This window comes from Dasypus novemcinctus, chromosome 4, assembly GCF_030445035.2.
Source record: "Dasypus novemcinctus isolate mDasNov1 chromosome 4, mDasNov1.1.hap2, whole genome shotgun sequence".
NCBI classification, from domain to species: domain Eukaryota; kingdom Metazoa; phylum Chordata; class Mammalia; order Cingulata; family Dasypodidae; genus Dasypus; species Dasypus novemcinctus.
Window position 1 is genome coordinate 27,674,502 of NC_080676.1, and position 25,762 is coordinate 27,700,263.

General features: G+C 40.7%; 1 protein-coding gene across 8 annotated transcripts in view; it reads right to left on the reverse strand.

Moving 5' to 3' along the window:
* VEPH1 (ventricular zone expressed PH domain containing 1) overlaps window positions 1-25,762 on the reverse strand; it is a 268,821-nt gene that overhangs the window by 242,130 nt on the left and 929 nt on the right. For 4 of the 8 annotated variants that reach the window (XM_071214585.1, XM_004454417.3, XM_004454421.2 and 1 more), the window contains exons 2-3: window positions 22,322-22,562; window positions 16,238-16,531 (exon numbers count right to left, since the gene is read on the reverse strand). In XM_071214585.1, coding sequence (XP_071070686.1) covers window positions 16,238-16,375 — 138 coding nt within the window. In that variant the 5' untranslated portion in view covers window positions 16,376-16,531; window positions 22,322-22,562. Of the gene's footprint in view, window positions 1-16,237; window positions 16,532-20,585; window positions 20,711-22,321; window positions 22,582-25,762 lie in introns of all 8 variants that reach the window. The other 4 variants (XM_058295197.1, XM_004454418.3, XM_071214584.1 and 1 more) reach the window with 3 other exon arrangements.

Genomic DNA, 25,762 nt, shown 5'->3' on the forward strand with positions numbered 1-25,762 from the left:
AATTTTGTCTGCTTTGTACTATTATCTTCTCAGTGCCCAGAATAATACTGGCACTTAATTACTTAATAGATATTTGTTGAATTCATAAATGAATGAATAAATAGGAATTCCAGAAAGAGAGACTAGATAGAAAAGGTAATATGTGAATAATGGTTAAGAACTTTCCAAAATTAAAGAAGACATAAAACCTCAAATTCACAAAACACAATGAGGCTTGAGTAAGAATATACAAATAAAACATCATCTAAATATATAGCAGTGAAACCATGGAGTACCAAACCACAGAGAAAATATCAAAACAAACAGAGAGAAAAAAAAAGAGAGTAAAAGTAGATTAGGTAAAAAAGAATGTCAATTAAATAGACAGCAGATTTCATAACAGGAATAATATAAATCTCTAAGAAATGAAAGGCTGTTATTCTAGAAATCTATATTGGGGTACTCATCATTCAAAATCTAGGGCAAAGTAAGGACTTTTTCAGACAAACAAACATTGAATTATTACTAATAGACCGTCACTGAAGGAACTTTTAAAATGCCTATTTCAAAAAGCAGGAACTTGGATTCAGCAGAAACAGAAAAAAGGAAGACAATGAAGAAAGACTTGTGGGAAAAGAAACGGAATCATTAAGTACTTTAAGCAAGAATTGATAGTAAAAAATTTAAACATTTAAAGACTAGCTTCAAGGTATTAAACAAGGTAGAATAAAAAATCATGGTTGGCAATAACATGTAAAATAGGCAGTACAGAATTCTAAATTCCTTGCAGTAATAGAGAATTAAGCTATTGAATAACTTTAGACATAGTCACTGTAATTAACCAAATATAAGTTATCATCAAATATAAAGTCTACCATTAATTTATGTACCATGGAGAAAGAGGAAAGAATGCCATTTAAATTGTCAAAGTCTTTGCCTCTTGCCTTTAACAGAGTCTTTTACAAGAAATGAATTGGACACACTAGCTTCTCATTGTTTGAAATTGTTTCCATCTATTCTGAAGCAATTGCCATTTCTCTTTTAGCAGTTGCATTCCTTATTATAGTGAAATAAGCAATCTTTTTCCTATGTCTCAGTAGTAAAAGGGTATTTTTTAGGGTCTGTAAAGCTTTCAATTCTCTTTGCAAGAAAAGATGGAATCGCTGCTATTCCACTAATGATGACTGTTTGGTTAACTAATACAAAATTTATACCTTATGCCCTCTTTCCATTTTATTCTGAATACACAGTTTTGTCTCAAGGCCATATTATAGCCTATATTTTAAAAACCATTTTAAAGGATATTTATCCCAATATTGGTAGTAGCAACAATGTACCTAAATCTTTTGGAATAGTAACATTAGAAGAATGAGGACAAATTCATGCACAGGAAAGCAAGGACAACTGTGTTATACCTATTTCTTGGCCAACAGCAATTGTAAGATTGCCATTAAATATAAATCATGGCACTGCACATTCATGGGGAACCTGGTGCTAAACTATTCATAGACAATCTGCTTCTTGGTCAGAGTTTCATATGTAGCAGAGCTCCCTTGGTGTGATCTATTGAAAGGCAGCCCTTGGTGCAAAGATTTGAAAAGGGAAAAGAGAGAAGGAGGAGGAGGTGGGAAGGAGAAAGAGGAGGAAGAGAAGGAAGAGGAGGAGAAGAAGAGGAAGAGGAAGAAAAACAAGAACAAGAAGAAGAAGAACATGGAGAAGGAGGAGGAGGAGGAGAAGAAATGAAAAAATGAAGAGGAATTTATTTTTAAAAACAACAGCAAAAATATAAATCATATACTTGGTTAAGAAATTCACATGTGAAAATGTCTAAGAATCACTGAAATATGGTGAATATTTCTAAAATGTTAAAACTTATAGAAATAGAACATAAAATAGAAATAGAACATATAACTTAAAATAGAAATAGGACACATAACTTATAGAAATAGAAGATGTAACTTTCAAACCAACAGAGCCAACAGAGGTGAAAATGAAATGACAAAAACTCAATCAAAGGGAGCATATGTAGCTCAAGTAGTTGAGCACCTTGTTTCTCATGTACGAGGCCTTGGGTTCAGTCCCCACTACCTCCTAAAACAAACAAACAAATAAAAAAGGAAATAAATTAAAACATCGCAGAAAGAAGATAAAGAAAAATATAGAAAAATCAGGAGACAAAGCACAAAATAAAATGGAGACATGTATCCAAATAGCTGTTATCACAATAAATATAAACTGAAAAAATTTACCCAGTAAAAAATATTTTCAGTTTGGATTTTTTTTCTACTCTACCTATGTGGAATATAAATGTATACTTAAGTCATAAGGACACAGGAAGTTAGAAAGTAAAAAAAATTGAAAAATTGAAAATAGGCAATAAATACTCCAAAGAAAATAGGGAAAAACTATTAGGAACAAAATTTTTCTGTATATAATGTAAAAGAAAAATTCTCCAAGGAAGAAATAATTCTAAATTCATACATACATAAAAAAAATTTACAAGTCAAATTTGACAAAACTGCAAGTGAAAATTGGCAAATAAAAATTACAGTGGGAAATCTTAAGACATTTCTCTTAGTAATTGATGGTTCACACAAACACAAATACATTGCAAACACAGAAAATCTGAACTACATAATCAACATAGTCAATATCCTCTCAAGCATATATGAAGCACCTAGAGAGGCAGTATAATGTGGTGGTTAAGAACACATTTTCTGAAGGCAAACTCTCTGGGCTTGATTCTTGGCTCAATTATTTACTAGTTATATAATCTTGGATAAGTTACATTATTACTCTCTCTGCTTCAGTTTTCTCACTATAAAATGTGGATAATATTAGCCAACTTATCTCAAAAGCTTATTGGGGGGAAGTGGACTTGGCCCAGTGGATAGGGCATCTGTCTACCACATGGGAGGTCCACGGTTCAAACCGGAGGTTCCCTTGACCCGTGTGGAGTTGGCCTGCAAGCAGTGCTGATGCGCACAAGGAGTGCCCTGCCACGTAGGGGTGTCCCCCACGTAGGGAAGCCCCACGCACAAGGAGTGCACCCTGTAAGGAGAGGCACCCAGCGCGAAAGAAAGTTTAGCCTGTCCAGGAATGGAGCCACACACACGGAGAACTGACACACAAGATGATGCAACAAAAAGAAACACAGATTCCCTTGCCGTTAACAACAACAGAAGCGGACAAAGAAGAACACACAGCAAATGGGCACAGAGAGCAGACAACAGGGGAGTTGGGGGGAAAGGGGAGATAAATAAATATAAATAAATAAATCTTTTTTTAAAAAAAGCTTATTGGAAGGAATATAATTCATGCCATGTACATATCAGCTACTATTAATTACATAGACCATAAACTATGCTATAAAGCAAGTCTCAACTATTTCCTAATGATTGGTATCATACAGTTCTCTGACTACAGTGCAGTTAAGCTTTACTTAATAACAAAGATTTTAAAAATTCTTTTAGAAATTAAAAACAAAATTTCTAAAACACAAGTCAAAGAGGAAATCATAATAAGAACATATTTAGAACTCATAATGAAAATACTGTATCTCAGTATCTGTAGAATGAAGCTGTATTGTATAAAAAGGAATTTATGGGAAGCAGATTTGGCCCAACAGATAGGGCATCCACCTACCACATGGGAGGTCCAAGGTTCAAACCCGGGGCCTCCTGACCTGTGTGATGAGCTGGCTCATGTGCAGTGCTGATGTGCGCAAGGAGTGCCCCTGCGTAGGGGAGCCCCACGTGCAAGGAGCGCACCCCATAAGGAGAGCCACCCAGTGTGAAAAAAGGGCAGCCTGCCCAGGAGTGACGCCACACACACGGAGAGCTGATGTGGCAAGATGATGCAACAAAAAGAGACACAGATTCCCGGTGCCGCTGACAAGAATACAAGCAGACATAGAAGAACACACAGCAAATGGATATAGAAAACAGACTACACAGATGATCAAAAAACCAAAAGATTTTTTTTTTTAAGATTTATTTTGTATATTTCTCCCTGCCCCCCATTCCTCCCACTGTCTGTTTTCTGTGTCCATTTGCTTTGTGTTCTGTGACTGCTTGTATTCTCATTAGACAGCTCTGGGAACTGATCCTGGGACCTTCTGGAGTGGGAGAGGGACGATTACACTTTTGCGCCACCTCAACCCCCTGTTCTGCTACATCTTCTTCTTTTCTCTCCTCTGTGTCTTTTGTTGCATCATCTTGCTGCACCAGCTCTCCGTTTTCGCCAGCACTACTGCGCAGGGCGGCATTCCTATGTGGGCTGGCACTCTGTGTGGACCAGTTCACCGTGTGGGCCCTCACCAGCAGGTCCTGTGCATAGAACCCTGGACCTCCTATATGGTAGATGGGAGCCCAATTGGTTGAGCCACATCCATTTCACCCAAAAGATTTTTTAAAGAAGAAAACTAGTTCTGAAAATATTAAGGAAAGAAATCATCAATGAAAAGAGGATATAAGTACAGATGCGACAGAAAACAAAATTTAAAAAATATGAAAAATTTTGTGCCGATAAATTTGAAAACTTAGATAAAATGTACACTATCCTAGAAAATAAATTTTACCAAAAGTGACTGAAGCAAAATTGTCTTCAAGGAAATTTAATTAGTAGTTTATCTCAAATTAAAGAGGAAAAGGCAGTTGATAAACTTGAACAATTCTAGAAAAATAGAAAATAAAAAGGAATCTTTTTAATCTAATAAACAGTATTAGCCAAAAGCCTGGAGGACACATGATATTTAGAGTGAAAAATCAGAAAACTCCCTTGAAATAAAGAATGACAGGAGGTATCTGCTCTCCTCACTTTTATTCAACATTGTTTTGGAGTGTTAGCCACGACAGTGAGAGAAAGAAGTCAGATAAAAAGTATAAGGATCAGAAAGCAAGAAACGATACCACAATTATTTGAAGATGATGGTTATATGCATAAAAATTCAAAAGAATGTGTTTCTTCCATTTTAAAAAATTATTTCTTGACCCCCTCCTCTTTCGCCTATCCTGTCCTTTCTAATCACTCCCTATTTCTCTATCCTTCTTAATAGGAAATGCTCTGAATTATCACTGCTCCCTTTCAGTTCCTCTCCTCTCATTCTGTCTTAAACCAACTCTAATCAGGCTTTCACCATCATCCAGCAAATGAGACTGCTCCTCTTGAGTCACAATGACCTTTATCGATCTAATGGTCAATTTTCGGTCCTCATCTCACTTGACCCATTGGTAGCAATTGCCCTATTTAAAATTTCAAACTTCAATCCCTCTACAGACTTTCTTCACTCTTCACTGACCCTTTCTTCTCCCTCTATTTTACTGGTCCTTCATCATCTCCTTGACTTCTATGCCCTGGAAGACCCAGAGTTCAGTCCCTGGACTGTCTTATTTTCTATCTAAACTTATTCTCCCAGTGCTTTCTTTCAGTTTCAAGGCTGATGAGTTCTAAAGTTATAATGTCCACCCTGGACTTTTCTTCTGATGTCCAAGTACCTACATAACATCTCTACTCAGATGTCTGACACCTCAGACTTCACACGTCTAAAGCAGAACACTTGATTCTCCCTTATTTCCTCAAAAATCTGTTCCTCCCTCAGACTTTCCCATCTTACTTAAGGACAACTTCATCCTTCTAGGTTTTCAGGCCTAAATCTTCACGTCTTCCTTTTTTCATATGCCACACCAGCAAATCTTGCTGATTTCTCCTTCAAAATATAACCAGAATCTGAACCCTTTTAATTACCTCCATTACTCCATGATGGTCAGTCTCTATGATTTATCTGTGTTATTGCAATAGCCTCTTAGCAGACTTCCCTGCTTTTACCCTTACCTTTGTACCACCTATTCCTAAAAGAGGAAAAGGAAAGTCGGATGATGCTTTTCTCCATTCAGAACTTTCTAGTGGCTCCCAAGGCTCTAAACTAGGCACTCGCCCACCCTACTTCCTATCTGACCTCCTCTCCTCTAATCTTCCACCTTGCTCCCTCCATCCCAGTTTCCACCCCAGGGTCTCTGTAATTGGTGTATCTTCAGCCAGGAATGATTTCCTCCAAGTATCCACAACTATTGGTCTTTCATCTCCTTTGAGTTTTACTTTTAAATGTCAACTTCTCAGTATGACCTACCTTGTCTGCCCTATTTAAAATGTCAAACTTCAATCCCCCTGTACACTCTGCATTTCTTACCCCATTCCTTTACCTAATTTTTTTCCCATTGTTTTATTTACCAAGTTCTAATATACTACATATTTTCATGATTTATTTTATTTTCTGTCTCATCTACAGAGATGAATGATGGCAGACAGATTTTTGTGTGTTTTGCATATGCCTGTATCCCCAGCATCTTGTACAGTATCTGGGACATAGTAGATGCCTAATGAATATTTGTCAAATAAATAGAAAACTTTATAGATAAATTATTAACATTCATAAGAGATATAAGTTCACTATAAATTATTAATTTTGTTTTAATCATCTGAAATAAACAGTTGAAAATGCAATTTTAAAAGGATTTCATTTTTAATATCACTAAATATTAAAATACAAATTTAATAGAAAATTAAACAAGAAAGATCCTTAAGAAAAAAATATAATACTTTATTGGAAATATTTAAGAGCATCTAAGTAAATTGATATAGATACATTGTTTATAGATAAGAAGGCAGTATCATAAAGATGTCAGTTTTCTTCTAATTAATGTACAGAGATAATGAAAATCTAATCAAGCTACTGACAGGATTACTAATGAAATGTGAGAAGTTTAATATAATATAAAATTATTAAAGAAGAGCAACAAACAAAACAATTTTAAGAAAGAAGTTTTGGGATGCCTGCTCTATCAGAAATTCAAAATTTATTACAAAGTAAAAGCTAAGTTATATACTGGAATAAGAGATTTACTGGAATAGGAATAGAGGAGAGTATGGGCCATGATGTGAACCAATGTATATGAGGTGCAGAGGTGCCCAAAGATGTACTTACCAAATCCAATGGATGTGTCATGATGATGGGAACGAGTGTTGTGGGGGGGGGGGGAGGGGGGGTGGGGGGGTGGGGTTGAATGGGACCTCACATATATATTTTTAATGTAATATTATTACAAAGTCAATAAAAAATAAAAAAATTAAAAAAAAAAAAAAAAGAAATTATTAATCCTGAAAAAGGATTAATATAAGAATATCAAGAACAAAACCCTCCAAATTAATAAGAAAAGATAAAGGCCTCCATAGAGAATGGGCGTAGGGGGAAGAGAGGGATATATAGGTGCTTCACTGAAGAGGAAATCCAAATGGCAAAGAGCAATCTACACATGAAGAAATGGTCAACACCACTAGTAGTGAAGGAGGTGTAAATTTAAATAACAATCAAATACTGGTTCACTAAGGTTGACAGAAACTTTAAAAATATGATAAAGGCAAGCATTGGTTAGGACAAAAAGCAACAGGGACTCTCATACACTGTTGATGAGAGTATAAATTGGTACAATCACGATGGAGAACAATTTGGTAGTAGTACGTATGACATGAAACTGAACATACATAAAACCCAAAAACCAGTTGTTTCACTAATAGCTGGGTACCCTAGAAATACTAGCACATTTGCCAAAACTTCTAATTACAAAAATTTTCACTAATGCACTGTTTAAATAGTAAATGTCCATCAGAGTACAAATTTTTTTCAATAAATTATAACACATTTATATAATGGAATTTATATAATGGAATCCTCTATTCCAGTGAAAAGAAATGAATTGAAACTACATGTTCCAAAACAGATAAAATTTTAAAACATCATGTGGAGCTTTATGACATCATTTAAATAAAGTTTAAAAACAAAATAAAATACTATAAATAATTTTTGAACCATTCAGGAGTAGCAAAGGAATTTAAAAATACATGGATAAATACTTTAGGGAGGGAAGGGAAGAGAATTGGATTAGAGACATGCCAGGGATTTCAATTCTACCTAAGTTCTAAATTGGCTGATTCTGTGTGCCTAACATGTTTTATCATTTTAAAAAATATAAAGAGAACTGGAAGATGGGTGAGCCAATTGGGCATCAGTGAACATCATGGGAAAGGTGAAGGTGGGAGTTGGGGATAGGATGACTGGATAAGGAGACAATCTCACTTGAAGCATTCTGGGAAGAAAACCAATTTAGTAGAAGAAATGATTATTAGGTAAAAGTAGTCCAAGAGAGACTTGAAATGAAAAGACCAAAACCTAAAGTCATATTTGGTGACTTGGAGATAATTTTTAGTGAGAAGTCATATTTTCAAAGCAAAACAAAAGGACAATATTTTATAAGAGTGTTTTGGAATAACTAGTGTGGAGAGAGGGCATGGCCTGGTGGGTAGAATCTAATAAGGTTCAATTATTTTGTCAGTGATTAGGAGGAAGCATAGGAGGTTTGCTTGTCAAATTTTCAGATTCTACAAAACTGGGATTGATAACTAATATATTGGACAGAATCATGATTTTTTTAAAAGTATGAATATGCTGGGATGAGAGCCTGAAGACAAGAACAGTATTACAAAGGTTAAAATGGAACATAATACACTAAAAAAAATTTGAAGTTATCTAATTACCAGTCTTACATCAACCTGAGGATTCACTTAAGGTTAAATGTGAGCCAACTGTATAATGTTATTGCCATAAATGAATTTTAGAAACAGGGTATCTGACTAGTATCAATGATTATTCCAAACAATTGGTCCAATTCCTGGGCAATGATAAATTACAAATAATACATTAGGGAGACTTCAGGAGAGGGTGGCTAGAATATTAAGAATGTAGGCAGTATTTGAGAGTTACTATAAAGCATCCTTCAAGAATTTAGAAACAAGCTGCTCTTTGAGAATTAAACTAATAAAGTCCACCTGCAATAAATGTGATTACCCATCACAGGACTAAAACAAGAGCTATCTGTACATGGGTGACTATATAGGTGAATTAGAGGTAATCTCAGCGAGCTAAGGGTGGAAGGTGATTGTAATGGAGGAATGAAACCTAGTCACTAATATTATTCCTTGCCTAGAGAAATATGTGTGAATAGACTCAGGGAGAACAGTTTGAACAACAAAAAAAGGGAAGTCAAAGAGCCAGAAGTTAGCTGTATTTATCCAGCCCTTTATAAGAGAGCATTCTTGCCCGTGACCTTGAGCTTTTTGGTCTGGTCTCTGCAATAGTTAGGTTAATGTGTCAAATCAGCCAGGTAATTGTGCCCAGTTGTTTGGTCAAGTAAGCACTGGGTTAACTGTAATACAAGGGCATTTTTGGACTTTAGTCACCAGTGAGTTTACTGCATAGATAACTGATGACATCTGTATCAGTCAGGAAACTTACCATCAGCAATGAGTGATGCTTTATCCAATCAGTTGAATGCCTTAAAAGGGGAAGTGATTTTCAGCATTCAGAGAGAAATTCCCAGTAGGTCTTTGAACAGCCAATGTCTCCTAGAAACTCATCAAGGACCTTCATTTGACTTTCTTCAGAGCCCCTGGTTTGCAGCCTGCCTGGGGAACCTGGACTTATGCATCCCCACAGCCACATGAGAGACTCTTATAAAATCTCATATTATTGACAGATATCTCCTGTTGATTCTGTTTCCCTAGAGAACCCTGACTAATACAGCTTGGTACCGGGAGTGGGTTTGAGATTTTAGTTTCCTTTGTAACTCTGCTATGAGCACAATGAGAGTTTGAGTTTGGTTCTCAGATAACTCAAGTCTGTGGCTACAGGAGACAAGATTTTCTTTCAAACACACATAGAAACTTTCACATCATTCATGCAATGTTTAAGTTTCAAATCTGAAGCCTTTAGCTGACATCTTTCTTTTGTTATATGTTTTGACTCCACAAAACTCTGTTAAGGTGTTAAAAACACTCTCATCCAGATCCTTGCTTCTTATAAGCATGGACGTAGGAGAATCCAGTGATGATATTTTGCTTCTCTATTACCAATTCATGCCAGGGACTGATAGTGGCCTCTTCATTATTGTAAAGGGAATCATTAGTACCTTTGAGTCCAACTGGAGTAGAGAGCCAATTGCAATTGCAAAACTCCCAGAACCACTTCAGACATTCCATGTTTAAGACTCTGTTCCTCAAGTACCACTCCCGGTATCTAGCTGTATTAGTCAGGATTCTCTAGGGAAACAGAATCAACAGGAGATGTCTGTCAATAATATGAGATTTATAAAAGTCTCTTATGTGGCCGTGAGGAATAAATTTGTAAGATTAACTCCACCTTCCCTGAAGAGCTCTGTGATTGCTCTTCTCTGTAGTCCAGATATTACTGTAGGGAGGGCTGTAATGGACTTAGCATCCTTAAAACATGATGGGGATGCTCACTTGTTGGTGTGGTAAAAGTCAAGTATCGGCAGTTGACTGCCAAAGACAAAGTAGGCGTGGCTACAGCAATGAAGGGCAGATTCAAAGCAGCACTCAAAAGAGTCTGAGTCACATGGAGTTATAGCATTGGCTAATACATTGGGGTACCTAGAAGTGAAATAGATTGGGCTGTCTACTAAATTTCTTCTGGATCTGTATCAGCAGAAGAATTCTAGGTTGAGTGAACAAAACCCTAACTCAAATTATAGATGCAGAGAATCACAGCCCCTTAATCAATTCCCAGATTTGAGACAATTTACAGACCCAGAACCCCTTGAATGAGGAGGCCAGGTCTCCTTGGGGAAGGATCCTGTTAAACTGCCCAAAATTTATACTGTTAATCTTCCTCCCACCTTTCCCCAAGGAGACCTAGGACCTTTTACTGGAGTAACTGCATTGGGGAAAAAGAAATGATCAGATATTTCGGGGATTATTAGACACTGGCTCAGAAATGACATTAATTCCAGGAGACCCAAAACGTCACTGTGGTCCACCAGTCAGAGTAGGGGCTTATAGAGGTCAGGTGATTAATGGAGTTTTATTTCAGGTCCATCTCACAGTTGGTCTTTCCAACCATAATAGTCCTCACTCCAAAAGTCAGGGATCTGATGTGGGGATCCTGCCAGTTACTGAGTATGTCTATTCCAATTATGCATTCTGGAACTGGGGAAATAACCACAAAATCAGTCCGGGGACTCAATGGATCAACTGTCTGGAGGCTTTGGCAGGTCCCTATAGGAGAATCATTATGCAGACCCTTAGGATTTTGGAGCAAAACCCTTGCCATCCTCTGCAGATAACTACTCACCTTTTGAGAAATAGCTTTTGGCTGGATACTGGGCCTTAGTAGAGACTGAATGCTTAACCTTGAGTCTTCAAATTACCATGAGACCTGAGTTGCCTATTGTAAGCTGGGTACTGTCTGACCCACCAAATCATAAAGTTGGGCATGCACTGTAGCACTCCATAATAATCTAGAAGTGGTATATGTGAGATAGGGCTTGAATGGGTCCTAAAGGCATACATAGGTTACATGAGGAAATAGACCAAATGCCCATGGTTACCACCCCTGCCATGTTACCTTCTCTTTCCCAACACACAGCTTTGGCCTCTTGGGGAGTCCCTTACAATCAGTTGACTGAGGATGAGAAAATCCGGGCCTGGTTTATAGATGGTTCTGCACAATATGCAAGTACCACCAGAAAGTGGACAGCTGCAGCACTGCAGACCTTTTCTGGGACATCCCTGAAGGATAGTGGTGACAGCAAATCCCCCCAGGGGGCAGAACTCTGAGCAGTGCAACTGGTTGTTCACTTTATTTGGAAGAAGAAATGGCCAAAGGTGCATGATTCATGGGCTGTTCCCAAGGGTTTGGCTGGATGGTCAGGGACTTGGAAGGAACATGATCGGAAAATTGGTGACAAAGAGGTCTGGGGAAGAGGTACCTGGATAGACCTTTCTGACTGAGCAAAAAACATGAAAATATTTGTGTTCCATGTGAATGCTCACCAGAGGCTAACTTCAGCAGAGGAAGATTTTAATAATAAAATGGATAAGATGACCCACTCTCTGGCTAATGTTCAGTCTCTTTCCCCAGCTACTCTTGTCATTGCCCAATGGGCTCATGAGCAAAGTGGCCATGGAGGTAGGGATGGAGGTTATGCATGGGCTCAGCAACATGAACTGCTCCTCTACCAAGACCGACCTGGCTATAGCCACTGCTGAGTGCCCAATCTGCCAGCAACAGAGACCCACACTCAGCCCCCAATATGACACCATTTCCCAAGGTGATCAGCCTGCTACCTGGTGGCAAGTTGACTACATTGGACCACTTCCACCATGGAAGGGGTAGTGATTTGTTTTAATTGGGATAGACACATACTCTGGATATGGGTTTGCATTTCCTGCACACAATGCTTGTTCCAAAACTACCACCAGTGAACTTACCGAATGTCTTATCTACCTCCACGGCATTCCACACAGCATTGCTTCTGATTAAGGAACCCATTTCACAGCAAATGATGTTGAGAATGGGAAAAAGCCCATGAAGTTCACTGGTCTTACCATGCTCCCCATCACCCTGAAACAGCTGGATTAACAGAATGGTGGAATGGCCTTTTGAAGACTCAATTATTGTGCCAACCAGGTGGCAATGCCTTGCAGGCATACCCTGACTAACACAGTTTCTATGGGGAATATGCCTTTATGTGGACTAAAACTAAACCAGTCATTATAGCCAAACACCGTTAAGGATTTGAATCATGAAAAAAAAAAATCTTTCCAATGATTGACAACCCATCTGCTGATGATAATTTGACTTTCCCAGGGAAAAGAATACATTGGTCATGCTGACAAAAGAATTCTGACTCCCAGGAGTTATAATTCTCATTGGAAATCAATAAATCGACCCTCCAATTTACAGTTCTAAGTCTTGTTTGTGGGTAGCAGGATTTGGACAGCGTTTCTCAGGCACTGACAGAATTGAGTATTCAGACCTGAAAGCTCACATGGTAAGGTGATTTGTTCTGCTCTAAGAGCCTACTTTGTCATGAGAAAAGCTAAGGTCCTTGGGGATGTTTAGCTTGGAAGGGAGAAGTCAGAGATAAGACCCGGTGCCTGTCTTCAAATGTTTAAAATTCTTCTTGTTAGAACAGAAGTTAGACTCTTTATTTTGGAGGGCAGAGAACAGAACAATGGATAAAAAGTACAAAACGTAGGATCTCACCTGGCCATAAGGAGGAACAGACTGACGAAACTCCCAACAAAGAAACAACTGTCTCATTGTCACTTAGGATTTTTTGGTCACAAGCAACAGGAAAAGTTAAATAACTTCAGCAAAATTAATTATAATAACAATTTAGGTATATGAGGTAGCTCACCTCATATTTTTTGAAGGAAAAGCTGAAAAACTTTGCCTTAGAAGGGTCAGTTACCAAGGTAGTTATGGGAATAGAGGAGCAGGAAATGAAGGGCAGTCTCTTCAGGTCACCATCATCATGATAAATCACCCCTCCTGATTTATTTTCTCAAATTCCTAAGAGAAATTCTTACTCATTTCCCACTCCCAACCAGGGCACAGTAGGGAATCTTGACTGAAGGACCCATCAATGCCTCATGCAATGGGAAATTTACCAAAGGAAAATTGAGGAGTAGATACTATTCGTTCTGTTTAGCAAATGCAGAAGGAGAGGCCCCCTGTTTGCCAGGAATCCTAAGGAAGGGATTTCTATGCTGAAAGGAAGTTGGAGAAGACAAGTTAGAAGGTCCTTTACAGTCTGTTTTTCTGAAGAGGAGTTAAAAAGTATAATCTATTAATAACACCCAGGTCAATAGGAAAGGCATAATGACCCTGGTCACAAGGAAAGGATGGGACGCAGCTAACAGAAGTAAACCTTGGAGTAGGCAGGGTGGCTCAGTGGACTAACCAGCAAAGCAACAGAGGGAGCTGCTGGTACTGGCCACTGTCATGAGCATTCAGGCAACATGGAAAGGCTTTGAGCAATGGGGACACATAATAAAATGTGTTTTAGGAAGCTTAATCTTGTAACTGTTGGTAGATTGATTTAGAAAAAGGCAAGACCAAAAGCAGGAGATCAATTGTTTTGAGGGCCTGAGCCAGGGTGGTAGAGGTGGGAAGGGAAAAGAAGGGTCAAGTGAAAGAGGCATTTCTAAAGCAGTGCTTACAGGACTTAAAGGAAAAGGATGGAGTTACAGAAAAGGGTCTAGAGTGATCCCAGGTTTTAAACCTTGAGAGCAAGGACAATGATAGTATAGCTAGGAGAATGATGATAACTTCTATCTTATATATATTGAGTTTGAGGGGATGGATATCCACAGTAAGGGCTTGAAGCTTAGAGAGAAATGTCAAGGCTGAAAATGTATATTTGAGATTCTGTAATGTACAGATTGCACTTGTGGCTATAGGAATAGATTATTTTCTGTAAAGGCAGAGTGTAATGAAAAGAGCAATTGTATCTTTTTAGGAGTAGTAAATACTAAGAACTAGAACTGCTAGAAATGGTTTTAGAAATAATGAAACTTGGGCTGGCTTTTAAAGGAATAGAGAAGGAGAAGAAATTCCAGACAGGGACATGCTGATAATTATGATGGATCAAAAAAATCCTGCCTTTAAAACTGGTTAGATCTGAAATGTACTCTCTAAAAAATAATTCATTTTATTCTGTCACCCATCTGCTCGATGCCATGGTAACAGATAGAGAAATGGAACAAAAGAGATGGGCTGGAAATTAGTAGATAAAGCAAAGAGGCCATCGGCTACCTCCACTCAAGACCTGGTGACCTGCTGGGATGCTGATTGGAGGGCTTAGAAGACTGAAGACGCACCTGATGACAAGGGACCTGCCAGCCTTAATGGTGGACCAGTGGGCACGTGCAACAGAACTGGAACAGAAAATACAGAGCACACACAATGTCTCGATACTGCTAAAATTCTGAATCTGACATCGGTGGGACAAAGAAATTGACGAGGAAAGAAAGAAACCACTGGCCATTAGTGACCTCTAGTGGAAATAGGCTTTAGGAAATTTGCAGTTTTTTATGTTATTTTTTTCTATTAGGAGATAAAAATCAGTGGCATATTCAGCCAATTTATTTCCAGAGGAGCGTGAAGAATAGGGCTGCTGGAAGCAGCACACAAACCCTATCCAGAAAGTGGAAATGGATCAAAACACTTTGTGCTTTGAGTCAGACTACGTTGATTAGTGTTCTGGCAAAAACAAGGAAATTAATTGCTGTCAAAGACATTATCTGAGAAAAGAGGAATATTTAGGCAGTGACTTCACTGGCCACTGGGGGAATGTGGCGTGTTAGTGGCAGCCGGCAAGAGAACCTGCTGACAGGCTGGAGGAGGCAGCCACCCTTGCTGCCAGTGTGCCTTTTAAAGATCTCTTCACTGTAAGTGGAAGGGAGCTGCCATCTCTGCAGTACATACACATTTACTAATTCAATATTCCGTGGCTCGAGTCCTGCCTCCTTCCTATGCCCAGTGGGTGTTCATGCCAAGTGTTGGCAAACACCGTTGAGCTGGAAAGATGCGGGAGGATGCTAAGTGGCCTAGACCTTCGAAGTGGGACAAGTCGTAAGGAAGATCTGAGGGCAACCAAGAGGGGCAACAGGTTAATGTCAAGCCACGCCGGGCACTCCACAATCACCTTCTTTGGGAAATGCTTTCAGGATAGATCATTTTGATCTTGAGATACAAAGGAAATGGGAGGGTCGATGGAGATTTTAAATCTATCTGGTCACAGACTGGGGGCTAATAATGGGTGAGCTGAATTAAACAGGGAGAGGTTCTAGAAAAAGGAGCAAAAAAAAAAAAGATAAAAAACAGAGACAATATAAAAGTAAACAGAATCAGGGCTAGCAAGCCCTGGGCAACTGTCACTTCTGGCAGCAGAGTGATTGTTGTCCTTGTCTAGCATTACCTGCGCAGCAGGAAGCATCACCCTGCCTTCTTGCATTATTCAGCCTCCACCGCACATCCTGATCTGTTTACTGATGCTGCTGTGCGGCTTGGCACGTCTGCTTTTCCATGGATTTGCTCCCTCTCCTCTGCTGTTTCAAGGTCGTAGAAATAGCTCTCTGGTAAACCTGCTATGAAAATTCCACCCTGGTGGAATTCCCAGAGTTCTGGTCTCCATGAGTGAGCAGAAGGCAGCCTGGCTGCCCCCGTAGTCAGTGACAGCCCTGCTGTTAGCCCCTTACACCAAGTAAGCCAAAGAGCAGAGGCGAGAGAGAGCAATGTTAGTGGTCCTTGCCGCTCCCCGGCAAAGATCCTTTCCCCCAGGATCCATACAATCATTTGGCTACGAGAGCAGGAATGTAGTCTAAAAGACATTTTACTTACTGACGACGAGCTAATAATTTTAATTTGCTCCAGAGCGTCTGTCAGGCTGTCTTCAATCTCAGAGTCATCTAAGGAGAAGAGGTCCCCGGCTCGGGAAAGATCTTTTTGTCCCAAAACCAGTCTGAAGAGTTGATGCATGGTGAAGAGTTTGATAATCAGTTGACTTTCTGTAGAGCCAGGCCTATGTGTTTCAATTATTGGAGGTTAGTAAGAAAAAAAGACGTTGCAGGAGGTACGCTTAGTATTCCATCAAGGGTCATTTTCCCCTGACTTTGAAGTCTTCTTGGACACTCCCTACAAGGGAGACAAAAAATACAATATAGCCATTAGCAGAATGATATGAATTCAGAATGTGAATGTGGTGCCCAGCAGAGGGAGAGAGAAAACAAAACAAACAAACAAAAACACAAAGAAACATTTGAAAACATGTGCATAAGGTAACAGAACCCAGTGTGATCATCTTCAGATGAGCTCTTTCCCTATTTCTGTCTCAAAAAACCTTGTCAAAAATTATTAAATTTTTCCAGAATTTAAATTGAACCTCAAAAAAACCCAGCGTAAACCCCATACTTAATTTTCTCCTTTCTTCATCCTTCCATTTCTCTCCATGCCACAAGGAAACAAGTAGACAAGCAACAAACATATGCCCCAACGCCTGGCCAGATCTCCCCCAAACACAGATTCCCATGGAAACCAAAGAGAAAGGGGGATTGAAAGGACAGAAAGAACATAGGAAGCATCCTGGCTTCCTCTTTCTTCCCGAGCCTGGGCATGGAAACCAGTGCTTACTTTCTTGGCTGGGTTTCCTTCCTAGATCAACAATGGGCTTCTCCCACCCTCAGTCCAGAAGGTAATCTCAATACTTGCCATCTTCTTAGGTACTCTTCAATTTACTTTACATTACTTAAAGTGGCCCTGAAATGAAGACTTGCTAGGAGTATGGGGCTAGATAAATCTTCACTCTCACTTGAACTTCAACTTGGACACTGATTTGCATGTGACAACTCTACAATACAGGGTAAAGAGGAAGGGCTTTAGGCCAGGCAATCCTCCCTCTAATCCCTGCAGTTGAAATAATAAATTCTCACTGTACTTCTCACGCATAAACCTGCCCAATGAACAGTCCACAGAAAGTTGGGCAATTGCACAAGTTAAGTACCTGACTAGTCTCATCAGCCCCTTCCAGGGCCTAATAAAAACCACAGGTCAGTCAACTATTGACTTGACTCTGAGATGAGGAGGCTGAGGCAAGGGAGGTTTAGTAAATTCCCGAAGACCCCGTGGTAGGTAGTGTCGGAGCTGGTTGATTTCAGGTCCTGGTTACAGCTCCCAGGTTACAGCGCAGAGAATGTACCTCAGGCATGCCGGCAACTTGTGAATGCAGCCCCGCACTCAGCGAGTGAGAGTGGTTTAATAGAAGCAGTAGGCAATTCAACCCCGCCTTTCACTCTGGGTGTAGGCCCAGAATGGGTACAAAGAAGAAGAGGGGAGTTTGCTGTTCTTTCCGGTGAGCACAGACCTCCCCTCTGAGCTCTCGCTGTGGGAGCTCCTCTCTGTGCTGAACACTATTCTAAAGTTTAAAGATACATCCTCTCCATGCAACATGGTCCCTAAGCCCTCCTTCATCAGGAAGTCATGTAAATAAGCTAACTCTGGCTTACTAGTTTTTTATTCACTCCAAAATGGTGCTAATTATGGGGCATTTAAGGGATTTTAAGGGTAATATTACCTACAAGCAATTTTTGCACTATCTACCAGATTTAGAAAAATATCCTTGCCTGTGTGCCAGGCCTTATTCTAGATGCTTGATGAAGATTAACTCACCTAATCCCCATAATAACTGTATGAGGTTGGCACTACTGGTTTACCATCGCCCCCATTTTACGGGTGAGGAAACTGAAGTACAATTGGGTAAAATAATTTGGCCCAAGCAACACAGCTCGTAAGCTGGAGAACGGGGCTTCCAACCCAGAGTCCCCTTTGCTAGGCTCCCAATCCATAGCCACTACGACATCCTCAGCCCACCCAAGACCTGGGCTGCTGTTAGGAGGAAAGTCCTGCAGAGCACTGGTCCACTTGGAGACGGAGCTGTGAACGGGGTTGGAAGGCTGGAGAATGGCTTCCTCTTCCCTCCCACCCTGACCCTGCCTCCTTACACAGCTAGGTCCTGGGATTTAGGCCAGGCAGAGTAGGAGAGTGGCAAGGAAAAGAAGCTTAGCAAAAGAGAAAAGGAGGACGGAGGGGAAAGTTTGGGGTGGCAAAGAGAGGGCAGAGGGAATAGTGTGTCCCCTGGCAAACGTGGAAGGGTGAATTACCGCAGCTACAGGAAAAATCAGGCAGTGTATTGCTGAATCTTTCCCCACACATTCTCCTCTCAGCCTCAGATATTTGAGGTGATGGAATTTCATTGAAACACTATTTAGGAAAAGAAGATGTTGGGTGGAAATGACATCACCTTGGTCAGTCAACTTGTTAAATAATATCTGGCTTCATGAGGTAGATTCAGTTACCGTAGACCTATCAGAATTGGAGCTCCCAAAAGGGGCAGAAACATGTGTTGGTAGAAAGGCACACCCTACCTTTTCCCATGCCCCTTCTCTGTCTTCAGCACTTAGGATAATACCTGCTATGGAGCCCACATTCATGCATCCAACTGCAGCTGTGCTCTTGAGTGCCCAACTTTTCTTGGTGTCCTAAACAGAAATACCAAGTTGTCCAATACACTGCTGTTCACTGTAAATTTAAACAACTCCAGAGGTGGTATGGGGAGAGATGAGACTTGCACCAAACATTCTATAATACAAAGGTGACTGAGAGAAAAACCCATGGATACTACAGAAGGAAATCTGCAGAAGTTCAAGGAGAGAGAGGCATGGTTTTTATGGAGGAAATGGAATTTAAGCCCGACCTTTTAGGGTAGGTAAGATTTTTACAGGTTTCATTCAATGCACATTTGCTGAGTACCTACTGTGTGCCAGAATTAACTGTGGAAGCCCAGGTCCATGGTATCATAAGTCTTGTGATTTCACATTTATAATTTTGATATTAGCTTCTATTTCGCTGATGTGTTTTCCAAACTTTGTACAATGCCTATGCAGTGCTTTCTAATTAGAAAGCTCTTCCTGTTTCAAAAAGCTTAAGGATATTCATAATCTAAGATGTAGTAATTCCACTTACAGGAATTTATCCTACTGAAAGAATCAGAGATGTGCATAAAATTTAAATTCTTGATTTTTCATGACAACATTATTAATAATAGGAAAATAAACAAATGTCCAAATGTAAAGGAATAGCTAAATTAAGGTACATCACACAAAAGGATATTATGCAGACATTAAAAAACATAGTTTAGGGAAGCAGATGTGGCTCAAGTGATACGGCTTCCGCCTACCATATGGGAGGCCCTGGGTTTGATCCCTAGGGCCTCCTGGTGAAAAAGAAGAAGAGAAAGTGTGCTTGCGTGGCAAGTCAGTGCCCACAAGGCGAGCCGAGTGCCTGCACAGCGAGCCGAGTGCCTGCACAACAAGCCAGTGCCTGTGTAGTGAGCCAGTGCCCATGTGGTGAGCCAGTGCTGCCATGGGGAGCCAGTGCCCATGTGGTGAGCCAGTGCTGCCGTGGGGAGCCAGTGCCCATGTGGTGAGCCAGTGCCGGCATGGTGAGCTGAGTACCTGCAAGGCAAGAGTGCCCATGTGGTGAGCCAGTGCCCACACAAGTGAGTCAGGCAGCAAGATGATGACACAAAAAAAGAGACAAGGGGAAGCACAGCAGAAACCATGAACTGAGGTGGCACAGTTAATAAGGAATCTCTCTCCACATCAGAGGTCCCCAGGATTGAATCCTGGTGAATCCTAGTGGAGAAAAAATGAGAAGAGAAGACCAAAAAGAGAAATAGATACAGAAGATCACACAGTGAATTGATACAGCAAACACAGCAGGGTGGGGGGTGAGGGAGGGGAAGGAGGGATATAAAATAAATAAATAAATCTTTAAAAAACACATAGTTTAGAAGAATATTTATTGACATGGGAAACAGCTCAGTGAATTCATTTAAAAATGAAAAAGAAAATTATAAAAAGATATCAGTTTTGGGAGTGGATATGGCTCAAGCTGTTGGGCACCTGCCTCCCACATGGGAGGTTGTAGGTTTGGTTTCAGGTGCCTCCTAAAGAATATGAGCAGACAACAAGTAGACACAATGAGCAGACAACGAGTGGACACAACTGAGCAGAGACAATGAGCGAACACAACCAAGCAGACAGACAGACCATCTAGGGGTATGGGGGTGGGGGGATTTCAGTTTTGTGTTTCTATGAGGGTTGGCACAGAAAAAAATTAAAAGCAGACATACCAAAATATTAACAGTGATTATGCAGTGTAATGGATGGCTTTTCTTTTCTTCTTTACATTTCATATTCCTTATATTTTGTATTTTCTTCTTTATATTTTCTTCCTTATCTGGTGAACATGTAGTGCCTTTGTAATCAGAGAATAAACTCTAAATCATACTATTGAAGTTTTTTGTAAAAAGTAAGTATGGAGAGGGAAGATTCTGACAAGGACAAGTCCTGAGTACTTCAGCAAGGGCTCCTCCAGTTAAAAACGGCCCCTTGTGCTGGGTTCAGGACAACCTGGGGCCTGTCCAATGTCCCAGGCTGCAGTGCTCCTCAAGGCAACCCCAGCCAGGAAGAACCAGGCCCAGGTTTCCCCACAGCTCGGGGCAGTCCTGGGAAACCGGGTCCTCCAAGAACCTCAGTGCCACAGCGAGGACGCGTGGGCCCCGGGGGCCTCCCATCCCGAGGCCTGAGATTGTGACCTCCAAGCTGAGAGGAAAAGAGCCATGGACCGGCGGCTTGCCTGAAACTGAGAAGTCCCAGCTTGGCCACTTAGTGGCTGTGGGACCTTTGGTTTATGCTTTTCCCTACCCTGAGCCTCAGTTTCTTCATCTGCAAAATGAAACTACTGCACCTCCCATCTACCTCACAGGGTTGTTCTCAAGAAAAAAGTTGACCGCGCGAAAGAGCCCCTCACTGAGTAATGATACCAACAGCTGGCGTTCAGTGGGTGTTTACCAGGCGACAAGCACTACCTTGAAGGCACTGTCACTTAATTCTCTCAAGTCCACGAGAGAGAATCTGCTCTTCTGAGAGGAAAGTAAGGAGCCCAGGAGCACCTAGTGAGTAAGCTGCAGATGGAGGCAGCTGGTCTCCTGGGCGACGCCCTCTCAGGGCTGCATGTACTTGTACACATGCCGTGTGCCTGATTATCGCTGAGTCACCCCCCTTCCCGTCAGCCCTCTTTAAAGAGCGCCCTCACGTGCTGCGCTACGCCACCCTTTCTGGGTAAGGATCAGCAAGGCACGCTATTTATTTCCTAGCTGCTCTGGTCAATGTTTTGCTCAGGCTTCCGTCTTCTCCTGCTGGGCATTTTGCGACAGCAGAGAGAGGATGGAACCAGATGAAACTCTACCTCATCATCTGAGAAACTCCCTATCCGTATGGATTATTTCCGTCCCAAGGCCTGCAGGCACAGACTCCCACAGACATATCATGCACACACACACGTGAACACAAGCACACACCATGCAATATGCATGCATGTGCACACGTGCGCACACACCTTGCACGTGTGTGCACACTCAAATACTTTCTATGCACCAAACTCTTTGCTAGACACTTTCTTCTCTTAGTTCTCCCATCAAGCCTGCAGACAGATAATCATTACCAAAACGGAAACAGGACTGGTGAGGTTAGATATCATGCCCGAGGTTACACACAGAGCCAAGACTCACATGCACGTAGGTCAAATTCCAAATCCCGTATTTGTATGATATTACAAAAAAAACTGCTTTATAAAATCCCTTCTTTTTGTCAACCTTGGCGCTCATAATTTCTCTCCCTCAACTTTAAGGGTGGCTACTCTGAAGTCCAGCACCTCATTATATTAGTCTAAAACAAACCAAAAGCAGGTACTGGTTGACTATTCAGGTTTCTGTAAGGAGAAACAGACACCTCAGACAAGAGGGATGATTCCGCCTCAAGCGGAGACGTCTCAGGGCGTCACGACTGCCCCGCAAACTCGGTTTACCTGCGTGCTACTTCTCAAGGCGGCATTCGCGGCTGCTTGCGGGGAAATGCGCAGCGCACTCCAAGGACACAGGGAGCGGGATCCGCTCAGCTCAGGGAACCTGAAGGTAGTTGTTCATTGCAGTCCTGGGTAGAGGAATTCAAGGAATGCAGGCCAATGCCGCTGGCAGTCCCCGAGTCGGGTCAGGTGACAGGCTACACCTCACCCCAGTGGAGAGTTACCTCTGAAGAAACGCTGTTTCCTGCGGTGAAACACAAAGTCTGCTCCAGTAAAGCAGAGTTTGTTTTTAACAGAGAAAACAAAACTCTCTGTGTTCGTGAAAATCTATACTTTTCCTGGGAAGAATGGAAGAGGAGGGGAAAAAAATAGCCAAGCAAGAGCCCAGCTTTCAACAAAAGGAACTCGAGCAGGTGAATGGAATGGCTGCTGGGACGCTTTTCACAAAGCCCCAGGAGAAGAGAAGAGAACTGCAGCTTAATTAACACTTGCTTTCCCTCAAGACTTCGTACATTTAGTTTGAAACACTGAACAACTGTCCAGTAAAGAAGTTGTCCTTTCGCTTTGCCTCCTCAAGGTTAATATTGTTGAAAGTTTAAGGGTGCAGGAAGTTGCTAAAAAACAGAATGAACTTACTCAACAAAAATGCACACACTTTTTTTTTCAACTTATTTGCTGGGAGGTTCTTCACAAAAATCCTCTTGGAGCAGATATGTCAGAATTTTACATTTACATATTGCAGGAATGCTCAGAGAAAATGTTTTTCCTGCTTGAATTATTGATGCTCCAGAGGGCAGAAACTGGGGCCATCCTCCCTTATTGCTCAAACAGTTCACGTGCATTGAAAAAAACATGTTGGAGAGAAGTGGATGTGGCTCAGGCAGTTGGGCTCCTGCCTACCACATGGGAGGTCCCAGGTTCGGTTCCCAGTGCCTCCTAAAGAAGATGAACAAGACAGCAAGCTGATGTGACAGGCTGGCATGGCAAGTTGATGCAACAAGATGATGCAGTGAAATGATGTGACCAAGAGACACAGCAAGGAAACACAATGAGAGATAACAACAAACAGGGAGTGGAGACAGCTCAAGCGATTAGGTGCCTCCCTTCCACACGGGAGGCCTCCCGTTTGGTTCCCAGTACCTCCTAAAAAGAAGATAAGCAGATAGTGAGTGCAAACAAGGCAGGGAGAAATAAATTAAAAAATAAAAAAAGTAAAAAACATGTTGGAGCTAAGATCCTATATTATTCTCGGCCCCTAATTTGTCTGCCCCTGTGGTAGTTCTACTCTGCCCCAAATCATCTATCCGCTGGCAAAGCATATGGGTGGCTCTGCTGCAGACCAACCCACCCGCACCAAGGTGTGTGGTCAGAGTGGCCGTGCACCTGCCACTGAATCAAGTCATACGCTCTGCGAGAATGACCTCGTCAATCTTGCTAGACACTGAGTGTTCAATCATAGTTTTTATGCTATTCCCCTATGGAGAACTGTCCCCGTGAAGAGGCTGCTTTAATGCAATGGAAAATCTAGTCATTCCTGAGTAGGTGCATCCTTTCATTAGTAAATTTCTGGGTCAGAGGTATTGTTTCCCCTTTTAACAGAATAGCTATTTTTGGGTTTGGGAGTTGGCCATCATCATCATTTTGCTAGTTGTTCTAGGTAAGTCTGAAATTCAGGGCCAAACCAGCATATGAACAGATCGAAGATTTAAGTCTCTGGCACATATATTTAATGGGTATAGTGCTAATTATAGGTTCAAATAAAAGGGGTAGAAGAACCATGAGTATGGAATTATAAATGAGTCTTAATCTTAGTTTCTAGTCATTTTTTGATGGTTCTTATCCCTAGATTTCAACCAATTTGTCTACATTTTTAAATGAGCATAGGGTCCAGAATTGGACGCTATATAGGAATCCCATAAGAAAAGCAGAGTACCAGTGAGAAAACCTGGGTTTCAACCTCAGCTCTGCCTTTACCTGCAGTGTAAACTAGGGAAGACTAATTAACTAGCTTAAATCTTAAGTTTGTCATTTGTGGTATTGGTTGAAGGGAGGTTTAATGACATCAAGTAAAGAATTTAACACAGAGTTTGGCATTAAGCAGCCACACAATAAGTGACAGCAATTATTATCCTTAATCCCATTTTTGTTCCTATAGGTCATTCTCCTGTTAACACATCTTAAACCTGGCTAGTTTATTTTTCACTGATAAACTTCTCTACCTTTGATGCATCCCTGTGGATTTCTCGGTGACCTTATCTTATTCCCTGAAGAGAGGGGCTTCCTAGGATCCCATCTCCACCAAGGCTGAGCCATAACAGTGACTCTTGTACAGAGCAGAAATGGACTGGAATACAATATATCTCAGACTTCTTGTGGCTGGGTAATACAAATACCTGAGTTTTTCCATGTCAGTGTGATATTCACTCCCATGTTTATTTGTAAAGAAGGAGTGTATAATTTCCTCCAGGTTATCTGCCATTTTCTTTATGCCTTTCAAGGTGACCTATACCCAATGGATACTAATAAAATATTGCTGGTTTATTATATTACACATCTGTGAATTCTGCTAAGGGAAAATACACAGGAAACAACTACTGAGATACTAAGATACCTCTAGTAGAAAAATTAAAGTTCTGTGAAGGGATTCCAATAAGCATAATTAACTCACCAAGCCAATTTATTATGAGGAATTCAGCCTCTATCTTCTAACTCAGGGAGAGAATATACCCTGATTTCAGAAATTCTAGAAAATTCTCGAATAGCAATATTTATGAACATTAAACTCTCAACAATACTACTCCTGTATTTTAAAACGTCCAATGCCTAACATAGACCCATTTGGGTTCTAGAAAGTTTCAGGAGAGTTCTCAGACATATTTTCCCTTGAAAGAAAGGAGTAATGATTCTTTTAAAGGAGCATCTTTTTCACACAGTGTGAAAGGACTACAGGTGTTCCCGTGGGAATTGGCCACGTGCATTTCAGCCCTCCCCACGAGATATTTCTTTTTCCCTGGACGCCTCTCAAGTTTCCTCTGCCTTGACTTGTTGCCACACTTCACTTCTACTGAAAGCCTCTGAGGCTGGGTTAGTCCAAACCTAAAGGACCCGGCCCTCAGGCTTTTTGCTAGAACTCATGCAAAAAATGGGTTTGGTGACTTGTTTAGGCAAGAGCTCAAAAAATCTAGTTTTGAAAACATTGCAACTTTTCGAAATACATATAGAAAATATTTTCCTTCCTGGAAAATGAAGGAAACATCTTCAAGTCTGATGACCTTTCTTGAACCAAGAATTTTGTGATGTCATATATGATTTCACAGGGTATCCATTCTCATCCTAAACTTTGACTTTGCAGGTCATATTTGCTCTGGAATGATAAAAATCTTGCTAAAAAAAAAATCTCATAATTCTAATTCTCTGGGTTTGATTTTCCAGAAAACATATCCA